Below are 12,908 nucleotides of genomic sequence, written 5' to 3' on the forward strand. Positions count from 1 at the left end.
GAATTGGCAATGAGATTTTTAATTTTAAATTTTTTTATTCCCAGTTTTCAAAGTTATTTTCATTATTTTCCAATCGGTTTTCTTTTTTTAATTTTAATTTCAATTTCAAGGTTTTCGTTTTCTTTTTTAGTTTTTGCATTCAATTTTTTTTTTTTTTGATTTGCTAAGGAGGTATTAAAATATGTACAAAATTTTCGGTTTCAGTTTTTTAATTTCAGTACCTATACTTAACAAACTTTCAATTTTATTTTTGGTCGGATTTTTGATTTATTTTCACATTTTCTGTTTTCAATTTCACCATGCCCTTTCTATGTATTGTTTGAAATTTATAATTTTGGTTTCCAATCTTCATTTTCTGGTTTTACCTACAAATTTATTTCCTGTTTTCAATTTTATTTTGTGTTTTTGATTCAATGTGAGTGCCTATTTCAATTACAGTTTTCAATTTTTTGCTACCACTTTCCATTTTATGTTCAGTTTTTGGCTTCAAAATTTTCAAATAAATTTTTCGGTTTTTAATTTTATTTTCACTTTCAAAGCTCTTTGTTTTACCTTCATAATTTTCAATTTTTTTTTCTGTTTCTGATTTCATGCTCAGGACTCAGGAGTTTTGGTTTCCATCTTTCAATTTCCTGATTAGCTGTCAAATAGGTAGGTATTTTATATTTTGGGTTTCCTAATATTCTATTCTATATTTTCAACTTTCAGGTCTATTTGTATATTTTCAGAGTATAATTTATTATTAATTTTCAGTTTTTAAACACAGACAACTTCTGGAAGCCAGACAAGAAGAAATACAACTTTGGGAGGCTGAACACGTAGAACAGTGACACTGAGAGCCCAGATACGCCGGTCAATGACCTCAGGAGGCCAGCCTGAGAGGCAGACAGATGACCTTGACAGGTCAGACAGATGGATCAACAGCCTTAAAAACCAGAGAGAAAGACAGACTACATTGGGAAGCCAGACAGACGATCATGAGAGGCTAGATAAGTAGGTCAGTGAACTTAAGAAGTCAGACAGGTTGATCAATGACCTTACGAGGTCAAAAAGGTGGCCAGACGACCTTTGGAAGCCAGATTAACGGGTTAATGACCTTAAGAGGCCAGTCAGACAGATAGACAGACAGATGAGTAAGCTGAACCGGTTGGTCAGTGACCTTGAGAATCCAGACACATGAGTCAGTGACCTTGAAAGGCCAGACATAGGCACAGATGACCTTCTGAAATCAGATGCAAGGTCGATGACCTTAAGTGGTCAAATATTTAGACAGACAGACGACCTATATTTTCGAAATTGTTGATTTTATCATAATTATTATTTTTTTAATTTAGTGTTCAGAATTTTCAATTTCAAATTCTATTTTTAATTTCTTGTTATTTTATCGTTTTTCTTTATTTTCAATTTAATTTTTAAAACTTACAACTTTTAATCCCATTTTCAGTTTTTAATTTTATTTTTGTACAATTATTTCTAATTTTACTTTGTGTTTTTAGAGTTTTCAATAATGTAATTTTATGTTTTTGATTTAATTATGTATCTTTAGAATTTTCAATCTTTTATTTTTGAATGTGCAATTTCATTCTGTTTTTGAGTTCAAAGTTCAGGATTTTCGATTTTAGTTTTTATTTATTTTGTTTAAATTTCAGAATATTCTATTTGTATTTCAATGTTAGCTTTTAACAAGTTACCTTTACCTACGTATTTTTCGAGAATCTTTTGTTTTATCTTTGGAGTGTTTAATAACTTGAAATAAAATATTTACATGTTTAATATCTACTATATTACCCACTCATTTTCTCGAATATGTTCGAAATGAAACGCAAATAGTTTGTACAAACAAGCTCATTTTTAAATGACATCGCTGCAAGTAATAAATGACGAATTATTTCACTGAACTTGAACCATGGCATGGGCCAGGCATAAGCTATAGGACAATATTTCTTTCAAAAATGCTTTCAACGTTTTCAAAATTCAAAGGCAAAATAGTTGAACCATGTCGTAGAGCATATCACTTAAACAGGGGTTACAGACCTTTATAAAATTCATAATAATCATTAATCTTTCTCAGTCTGGTAGCCGGATATCCATCCATTTGGTTTTTATAAGACAAGTGCGTTGTTTTTCTATCATGCAAGACAATTATAAGCCTTTTTTATTGTTGAATTTTTCTCAAGTAGGTACCAATAATAATTTTTCATTTTTTTCATTTCCCTTCCCCCTTCCCCTGAAATCTACCTACCATTATAATGAGGTGAGGCTGTCTTAAAATATCTAGCTAGATGAAATCTTGAGTTATTAGTAACCCAAGTTTACAAATTAGGTACAGTCAATGATGGAGATAAAAATGAATAGGTAGGTAATTTGCATAAGTAGGTATGGTAGGTAGATACTCACCATTTTGATACAGCCCCGAACTATTCATCATCTTCACAGTTTCCGTATGACCCGGTATATTATTCGATGTCCACAGAACTTTTACAATGTTGTAATATGTAAAAGTCATGAGCGCCAGAGGAAACACGTACAATAAAAGTATTTTACCAGTCAGGTAAAAATTTTCAGCAGCTATGGACCAATCTGCTGTACATTGCGTGAAAAACTGCGTATGAATTGGTATATCTTGTCGTCTAATCGTCGTCAGTACAACCAATTCCGGTATATCTGTCAACAAAAGTAAACACTACCTAAGTAATGAATTTGCAAAACAGGTAAGTACCATACCAATAATGTCTAAATAATAAAAAGTCGTTCTCGATACTTCTTATAGCTTGGTGTACTTTACACGAGACGATTAAGTATACTTTAAACTTTAAAGCTATGGCGTAGTATTTTGAAATGGAAAAACAGAAGTTCACCAACTTGACCATTTTCTTCAGACATTTTAAATTAAAAGTTTGCTATCGGTGTACAAGTATACGAGAACAGTATAGGTATACCTACTTATCGACAACGTAGAGAGAACACGATGACATCTGACAATTATTACTGATATTATCTATCGCTCGTGGGCCAAAAATTGTCTATACTTTATCTGGTGTGTGAAATAGGTACCTCTGCCTATTTCTTTGAGCGTAGTTTTCCACACATCAGCTTATTTTTTTTTGTTCTTTTTTTGACCATTCTGAATTTCTGAAGGGATAATGGAGAAATTGGATAAATTTATACCCTTTGGGAAAGTTTTATACTTTTGTTATTTTGATTGAAAGATTTAATCGGGGGTTAGATGAAAAACGAAGATACGAAATTGAGTAACAGCTTTTACATAAATTTACTTACTGGAAGCTTCATTGAAAAAAAAAATACAAAATATAAAATAGTTGGTACAATTGGAGTTTTAACCGAGTTGACATACAAGATTGTGAAAATAATGAAAACAACTAAACAAGATTGTACGTATTGTACTGTACTTAGATGATAAAAGTTGACGATGAAAAATAAGTGATACGTAATAAAAATGATACTGGCAAGTAAGTAGGAGTGATTGGAGTGATTTATCAAAGCTTCCAAAATATGAAATGAAAGCGATGTTTTAGAAATGGTAGTTTATTCGATACAAAAGATTGTAAAGTCCAGTGCCTCGCAAGAAAAAAAAATGCATTTTTCTTTCATAACGTACCTATTATGAAAATTAAATAGGTTCCTACTTGGGCAATTGTGTATTCTGATGCCTATTCAAGCTGTTTGCAAGAGACCAATAAGAAGAAAAATGAAGATTTGAAAATTCACAGCCTGTTTTATTTGAATTCCATACGAATTAGGTAAGTATGTACAGGGTGTCCAGAAATATCGAGTACCCCTAAGAAAGTTTTTCATTAAAAATATAGGTTGGCAACGTGAAATAGATGCATATGATTGGTGGAATGTTATCTCTCCAGTCCAAGAACCAATCATGTGCTATCATTATTATCATTCACTGAGACCAACCAAAGTATATTTTAGTAGAAAACTTTTTTAGGGGTACTCAATATTTCTGGGCACCCTGTAGTAAGTACCTACCTATCTTATTCGTGGAAGAAGGAGACAAAACGTCAATGTGTCTAAATCATGATGGTTAAATTTTTAAGGCGGGAAGTACCTAATCAAAATTGAAAATATGGAATTAAAAATGTTGAAAATAAAACCAAAAACTGAAAAAAAATCGAAATTGGGAAAAAATGCTGAGAGTATAAAACTGGAAACTGAAATTAAAACTAAAAATTCTGATCAGTAAACCGAAAATTTCAAAAATAAAATTGAAAACTGAAAATGAAACAAAGACGGAGAAAAAAATTAAAAACTGAAATTGTATTTAAAAGTTTGAAACATGAAATCAGAATACCTATCAAAAAGTTTTGAATCACAAAGTGAACTTGAAATTCTGAAAACGAAATCGATAGTTCCAAAATTGTTATCAAAAAACTAGAAAGTAAAATCGAAAACTGATAATGAAAGTGAAAACTAAGATTGAAATGGGAAATTCTTGACGTTTTGAAGCAAAAAGTCGAAAAGATAGAACAAAAATAGAGAATTTTAAAAATGTAATCAGCACTAGGTATAGAGAATAAAATCGATATATTTTTTGAAACGGAATAGTAAAACAGAAATGGAAAATTATAAACACTAAAAATTGAAAACGCAAACGGCGCGAAATTGAAATAAACTCTACAAAATAAAATCTAAATTTGAAAAAAATGTAACTAAAATAAGCTAAAAACGAAATTGAAAACTGAAATTGAAATTGAAAATTTAAAAATAAGATCAAAAAATGAAAATAAAATCAATGATAAATCAGCAAAAAAATTGAAAATTTAATTAAAAACTGAATAAGATTTAGAAAATGCTAAAAATGTATAAAACCGAGAACTGAGACTGAAATCAAATATTGAAAATGGAATCAGAAGCTAAAAATGAAATAGAAAATTCAAAAATGAAACCGAAGAAATTATTAAATTGGAAAATAAAATCGAAAATGAAATTTAAACCTTTGAAAATAAAATTGAAAACTAAAAAGAATAGGAAAATGCTAGAAATGAAGCACAAAACTGAATTTAAAATTGAAAAAAGAATTAAGAACTGAAAATAAAATATAAAATTCAGAAATAAAATCCAAAATTTTAAATGAAATCAATAAACTAGAAAATTAAATTGAAAATGAAATTGAAATCTTTGAAAATAGAATTGAAAACTGAAAATTAATTGGAAAATGTGAAATAAAAAATTGAAAATGAAATAAACCAAGTAATAATAGGTAATCGAAAATTGAAAATTAACCTAAAAATTTAGCCAAAAATGAAATTGAGAACTGAAAATGAAATCAAAACCCCACAGTGTAAAATCCAAAACTGGCAATTATAAATTGTGAATTAGAAACGAAGTTTAGAAATTCTGAACTTTATAGGGTGAATTAAGTAATCAGGAAATGAAATCAAAAATTCTAACATTGAAAACTGAAGATAAAACGTCATTGAAAGGAACGGTCCATTCTGTTAATTATCAAAAAAAAAAAAAAAAAAAAAAACATACTGAAATAGGTACCTAAACGTAAGCATCAGAAAATCAAATCAAAAACTTTGCAAATCAAATCAAAATCTTTGCAAATGAAATCAAAAAGTGATTAGTAAAATCGAAAACTCAAAAAATGAATCATCAAATTCCAAAACTAAAATTGAAATTGCTAAACTGAAAATTAAATCAGAAACCTGCAAACAAAATTTGATAAGGTTATTGAAAATGAAATCAAAATTCAAATTTGAAAATTCTGAGTATGTATTTGATCAAAAACTAAAAATAAAATTGAAAATTTTGAGTATGTATTTGATCAAAAACTAAAAATAAAATTGAAAATTGAAAATGAAACTCTAAAAAACCTGATGAATAGAATCAAAAACTGAGAATTAAATTAAATTACTAAAAATGAAATCAAACATCAACTTGAAAACTCTGATTAACAAACTCTGAAAATGAAACTAAAAAGCATTAAAAAGAAAACTGAAAACTTCGAAAATAAATTCAAAATCTCAGAATAATCCTAAAATTCTAAAATCAAAACGAAATACCTAAAGGAACTAATAGTGAAATTGAAAATTCTGAAAAACATTTATTAAGTCGCTGAATCACCAAAGTCATTTGAAACTTTTTTTTTTTTTAAAGCACCAGCAACCCTTAAAAATATGAAAGGTATTTTCTAATAAATATACCTACAAAAATGAATCTAGAAGGTGAAAATCGTGTCATCTTGAATTTTTCTCAACCAAATACCTAATTATGTAGGATGAGGTTTACATCTCGTACCTATTGAGGAAACAAATCATGGCACAAATTACACTAGTCAGCAGTTCCATTCGACCATACATTGTGGCTTTACATATATCGACTTGGGATGATTAAGTACTGGTGGGCCACAGTTGTTATAAGTTATGCGTAGATTTAAGTGTATAATATACGAGCTCAGATGTGTAGTATAGGTAAGCTTTTCAAAGTTGGTAGTTCGAAGCACGTGTAACTCAACCTATAATTAAGATAGCAATTTGCGGCTTTCACCACAGTCAAATGTATAACGAAGCTTTTATTATGCGAATGTCGTGTAGATATTTTGTTGGAGTAGAATTTGTGTGTCAGCATTCATCAGATGATGTACTCCTTATGAAGCGAAGAGTCAAAAAATACAGATACTGAACCTGTCATTACTTCTATTTTTCAATCCTTCAGTCTTGAGTGGGTTTTTAAAGAAAAGCCCCCTTCTCACATTGCAAAAAAAATATATCCAAAAATACACTTTCTTGGGCCAAATTAGCAATCCTTAAACAAGTATTACGTACGTTATTTATTGCGTCATATCACGAATATAGGTACTCATGAAGTCACATCCCAACCTACGTAATTCCACAGTAAATACAATAAGGGTGAGAAGAAATGTAGGTAATCGAGTGTAGAATTTTTTCCTCGAGGCGTGTACACTGGTACAGTGTGCATTTCGCTCTCATTTAAACCGAACCGAGCGAATTAACTGAAAGAACGTGTACAATTCTACAATACTGCTTACTCCTAAATTAAAAATGTTTGAGAAAGTTACACGTACATTAGGAGGTTTCCCATACTAAAATAAGTCAATGAATTAGGTAGGTATATGTGGGCGTCATGTAGGGAGATAAACTCCTATCTCGTGTATGTTGGAATTACTCGTACACGGATGACACAAGAATTTGATATTTAATTAAACATCGAAGTAAACAAGTCTATGACTCTGCAACCACATTACACGAGAAATGAAAATACCAACTCTAAAAATAGTATTAAAACAAAAAAAAAGAAGCAAAGGAGTGTATTTCAGCTAAATCTTGGCAAAAAGTTAGATCGTTGACGAAAATTTAACACCGTTACGGTTACGTATACAGAAATAACGACAACGTCGAAAGGCAAACTTTAAAGTTGACCGTGAATTGATAATATCCATTGAGAAGAAAAGTCAATGAACACGATTCGTGAAGCTAAAGCGTAAAGCTTTTAAAAACTTTTTCAAATGCAATCTCGGAGTGTATTTCTCCTTTTTTTTTTTTTCTGAGAAGAAATCTCGAGGCGGTTGCTGTTCTGTGAACATGTAGATGTGTTTAGTTTTTTTTAATGTTTATTTTTTCTTTTTATGTGGAGTAATGACAAGCTAGTTCAGTTACAGTTTGTAAAAAGTATCGTAATCGCGGTTCCATAGCGAAGAATTATTTTAAAGAGATTCTGCGGTAAAAGTTCACCAATACAGAAGATGTCGATCGATCATGCATCAGAGTTTTTCGAGTATTTTTAGCGCTATAAAAATTTTTGTTAGCCTATGCACGAATGTTTTTTTTACTTAGTACTGTTTGGTAGGCGAATTTGACAAAAACATGAGAATTTTTGTAGTGGGGGATCAACAGATTAATTTTGTTGTATTCTGATGACAATTGTTGAATAATTTCAGTGTTGATTCACCATAATTTAACCAGAAAAGGGCACGTAGTTCCTAATGTTTTGTTATCTTATCACCTTCTCAATTCATTTTTTGGTTAATTTTCTGTTTCATTTTCGATTTTTTAAATCAGAAAATAAAATTGAAATCTTTGAAAATAGAATTGAAAACTGAAAATGAATTCAAAAATGCTAATAATAAATCCAAACACTGAAGCTGAAATCAAAAATCAAAATTAGAATTAAAAACTCAAGACGAAATTGAAATTTAAAAAAATCCGATAACGAATTAGGTAGGTATTACTTCAATTTTCACTTTCAGTTTTCGATTTTGATATAGTGGGACTGGGAATTACTGGGAGTGGAATGATTATTGTTATAACTGGTTAAGGAGTGAAGTCAAGAATTATTCCCTAGAGAGTGAATAATTACTAAGTCCTGGATAGCTCTGAGAGAAAAGACCTTATGTAAAACCAATCCACCATATTACACAAAAATCATACTAAAATACCAAGAAAGTACTCAAGATCGCAGAAATATTCTTAAAAGCAATTTATTAATACTTTAGCATGACAAAATACACATAAGGATTTACAAATATGTAACATAACAAAGCATTATTCTATGTTCAATAAAGGCCTCAGCCTCTACTTAACATCTCGCATAAGATAGAAATTCGTAATATAATTAAGTTTAAGCTTAATTATTACTACTTGGCGATGCAGTTATGTATTATTTAATTAGACTAGGTGTGTTACATCCCTCGAAAATATTATTATTCAACTAATAAGTCTATTTCACAACTTACGACACAGTGCTGATTTTCTGCCTCTCCTGTCAGTGCCGGTTTTAAGGGGGGGGGATTTGGGTGATAATCCCCCCCCCCCAAGAGGCCAGTTTTTTTGGAAAAAATTTTGATGCTATAAAGTGGGAATTTTCCAAGCATTTTTGCGCTCTTGTTTCACTGAGATGGATGCCGATTACAAACGGATGTTCATTTTTTTTCATCTTTTTTGAGAAGAAGCAGCTCTTTTTTTCTTCTCAAGCCCACATTATAGGTATATTCGTACACGATTTACTTTGAATAATACTTTGCAGGCAAATTTCAGTCACTGAGGTCCCTCCTTTTTAAAAATTAAATAAATAAATGACATATTTATTCAGTGGCCTGGCCAGGGAGTGAAGGGGGCCATTGTCCTCCCTTGCGAACGAAAATTTGAAATAAAACATGCAAAAGTGAACGTTTTTTTTGTTGTTCGGACCCATTTTTTCTAAAAATTTTCGCTCTCGCTTCGCTCGAGCAGTAATTTTACCTTCATTTTCATTATATAATCACCACACATCACGATAGGTTTCCAGAAAATGACTCCTAATTTCGATTTTTCATGCCTAAAAATCTGGTTTTGCATCCTCCTTGAAGAAATTCTGACTATGCCACTGTATTTATTTGATTTCTGCTCTCCGAGAAGCTTAATTTTACCCCCCCCCCCTCGCCCAAAAAATGAGACGGCAAAATTGTTTGGTTCTGACCCAATTATCCCCCTCCAAGGAAAAATCCTGGCACCGGTACTGTCTCCTGTGCTCTACTAATACTAACAGCGGCGACAGACTTGGGTTATTTTGTTCCATATTTCCCAATAGGTACGGGATCGGAGAAATAATGGTGAAATGGTTAATTTAAATGAACGTATTTAATTAATTCACATTATTGAACAAATTATCCACAGTGATAGTGGGCAAAAACAGTTAAGAGGGATGAAGGTTTTAAGGCCTTCATTGCCTATTACATCTATTTGTTGACAAAGAGCCAGCCATCTCGAATAGCTTATTCCAAGTGAGGTTTGTGGCTGGAAATCCGATGATCGCACCCTCGAGTTTTCCCTCGATCTACGAGCTACCGGATAAATAAATCATTTCCCCCTCTATGCGTAGTTCTCACGTTGCCATACTTCTGGTATACGTAAATCTCATATACCTAAGCTAGTGAATATTACGAGTAAATGTACGAAGGGATTGATTTAATCATCGCTAAGGCGATCAGGGCATATTTCCTCATATCAATTTCATGATTGAATTTTATATTTCATTAAATTTTTAGTTTTCACTCGTAAATCCATTTTCAATATTTTCGATTTCAGTTTCAGTTTTCGATTTAATTTTAGCATTTTTGAATTCATTTTCAGTTTTCAATTCCATTTTTAAAGATTTCAATTTTATTTTCGATTTTATTTTCTGATTTATTTTTCATTTTTGAATTTTCTATTTCGTTTTTAGTTTTTATTTGTGATTCCATTTTCAATATTTGATTTCAGTTTCAGTTTTCGATTTAATTTTCAGCATTTTCCTATTCTTTTTCGGTTTTGAATTTCATTTCAGATTTCATTTTCACTTTTCGATGTTATTTTTGAATTTTATATTTCGTTTTTAGTTCTTATTCGTGATTCCATTTTCAATATTTGATTTCAGTTTCAGTTTTCGATTTAATTTTCAGCATTTGTAATGCGATCTGGGATAGGGTACCCAAAGTTGGAAATTTTTTTTTCGTTTTTATTGTGTCTCATTTGAAAGCTTAAAATGTCAGCTTTTTTAAAAAAATATATATTAAGTCTAGCCCTTTTTACGGCTGAGCAATGAACAGTTGATGTTTCTACTTAAAAAAGAAATTTTTGAGAAAATCAAAGTTCAAAGTTTTTCCTTCAAAATTTTGAAAAAAAATTATTTTCTCGACTTCTACTGCACTAAATTGGCTGAAATTTTGATATGATACTTCAAAATTATAGACAATCAAATTTTAAAAATTGTGTCAACATTTGTTGACTATTTGTTGAATCATGTTAAGGGAAACACATTTTTTGTACCGAAAATTTGGAAAAAAAAATATTAAAATGCGTAAAAAATGAAAATTTTACAGAAACTCACAACTTTAAAAAGAAATAAGTGAAAAAAATTATAAAAAATTTTTTGAGGGGTGAAGCACTTGAACCCAGGACCTCCGGCATAATGGTCCGCTCTCCAGGCATCTAGCCACCAAGGAAGATATGTAATAGGTGTTTTCTAATAGTATACAACTAATTTTATTGTGAATTTGACATAACTATAACAGGAAAGAACAGAAGAACATCGATTGGGTAGTAGCAAGCGGAATGGTAGTGGAAGCGCAAGCGGGGGGAAACAACACGACGACTTTGGGTACCTTTTCTTTTTTAACTTCGTTCGGGTATTTAATAGGGAAAAATATTTCTTTCAGAGGTAATTTTTATGCTAGATGATAGCCAACAGTGTCTAGAACAAGTTTTCAGTGAAACCTGAAAATTGACATTTCTCAATATCTCAACTGTTTTTTGCTGTAGCACGAAATTTACTTTTCCGACTTTGGGTACCCTATCCCAGATCGCATCACATTTTCCTATTCTTTTTCGGTTTTGAATTTCATTTCAGATTTCATTTTCACTTTTCGATGTTATTTTTGAATTTTCTATTTCGTTTTTAGTTTTTATTTGTAATTCCATTTTCAATATTTGATTTCAGTTTCAGTTTCCGATTTAATTTTCAAAATTTTCCAATTCTTTTTCAGTTTTGAATTTCATTTTCAATTTTATTTTCTGATTTATCGATTTCATTTTCATTTTTAGATTCTACATATTTTTGAATTTTCTATTTTATTTTTACCCTGCGTTTGAATCGATTTTCAATATTTGATTTATGTATTCACTTTAGGTAAGTTTTCAGTTTCGTTTTCCGATCGAGATTCTAGTTTTATTTTATTTTTTCAAATTTTTATTTTATTGCATTATGTTTTTGATTTAGTATTCATAATTTTCCATTTCAGTTTTACTTTTGAGTTTCAAAAAAAAGAAAAATAGTTCATTATAGAATAAACATTGCGACGTTCAGGATCCTCGAAACACACTCGAAAATTTGCTTCGAAAAAATCCACACACGTAGGCAAGGCACACCCTAACGAGATCAACGTTTCAAGGAAATTATACCGAAGAATTTTCAATTCGACTATTATGCTGTTTCGTATTTGATAAGTAAGGTTATAGTGCAGTAGTGCGATGTCTCAGCGTGGAATGTCTTTTTTTATGAGAGTCGGTTTGATTAAAAAATGAATAAACCAAACAGGTGAATTATACGAAGTAGAAATATCGACGATTTTTCTCCAAAAACTAGGTCTTCGGTCTCGTTCGGGTTATTTTTAGAAGCACCATTTTCATCTCGTACTTAATTTCAAGATCAACCCGAGTACCTAATTTCTAAACGAATGAAAATACTCATCATCGACGAGAATATTTTGACACTCGAGAAGCTCGTAGTGTAGGCTTGTAATTTACACAAATTTGAAATTTTATGATAAGGGTATAACAGCTACGAGGCTTACAAGTGGAAAGGATGGGGAGGGGGAGGAGCGAAAAATACATAAGACTTGTTGACTTTCCTAAATTAGAAGAGAGAAAAAATAAGTCAACCTCCATCTTTAGGGGTTTAAGCTTTCAGTATCAATTCTCGGTAATTAATTTCCGTTAGGCTTATTTTCAAGGCTGAGAAAAAATTCCATCCGAGTGTCGTCTCGTTTAAAACTAATTTTACCATCTCTGTGGTTATAAATCAAATTCGATTTTGTTTCAAATAAAAGAGGGGCATAGAATTTATTAAACATTACAATTTTTTCATTATTACGAAGTTCATCTATAAGGTGACTTAAATTTAGAGATTCTTTGAGAGAAATCTAAACAATAAATAATAATACGTGTTCACATTGTGCAATTTGTCTCCATTCTTTGTCATATATTTTTCATTTACTCACGTATTCTTATTCCTTAGGCTTTTCCTTACAATTTGGCAGTTTTGCAAATACAGCTTGAAACGCATTCGTCTTTCATGTGGGCATGGTTTTTTACGCACAATGTTGCTTTATCATCGAAAACGTGAAAATTTATTTCAAAACTTTACACCGAAAAGTGTAAAAAAAAATTCGAGTATATTCT

At 30.7% G+C, this 12,908-nt stretch overlaps 1 protein-coding gene across 1 annotated transcript in view; it reads right to left on the reverse strand.

Annotated features, from left to right (window-relative positions):
• Nucleotides 1-12,908, reverse strand: part of LOC135848065 (orexin/Hypocretin receptor type 1-like) — a 287,683-nt gene that overhangs the window by 62,772 nt on the left and 212,003 nt on the right. The window contains exon 4 of the mRNA XM_065367843.1: nucleotides 2,398-2,664. Within this exon, the coding sequence (XP_065223915.1) occupies nucleotides 2,398-2,664 (267 nt within the window). The remainder of the gene's footprint in view (nucleotides 1-2,397; nucleotides 2,665-12,908) is intronic.

The sequence above is a fragment of the Planococcus citri genome, chromosome 1 (genome assembly GCF_950023065.1).
Source record: "Planococcus citri chromosome 1, ihPlaCitr1.1, whole genome shotgun sequence".
Classification (NCBI taxonomy): domain Eukaryota; kingdom Metazoa; phylum Arthropoda; class Insecta; order Hemiptera; family Pseudococcidae; genus Planococcus; species Planococcus citri.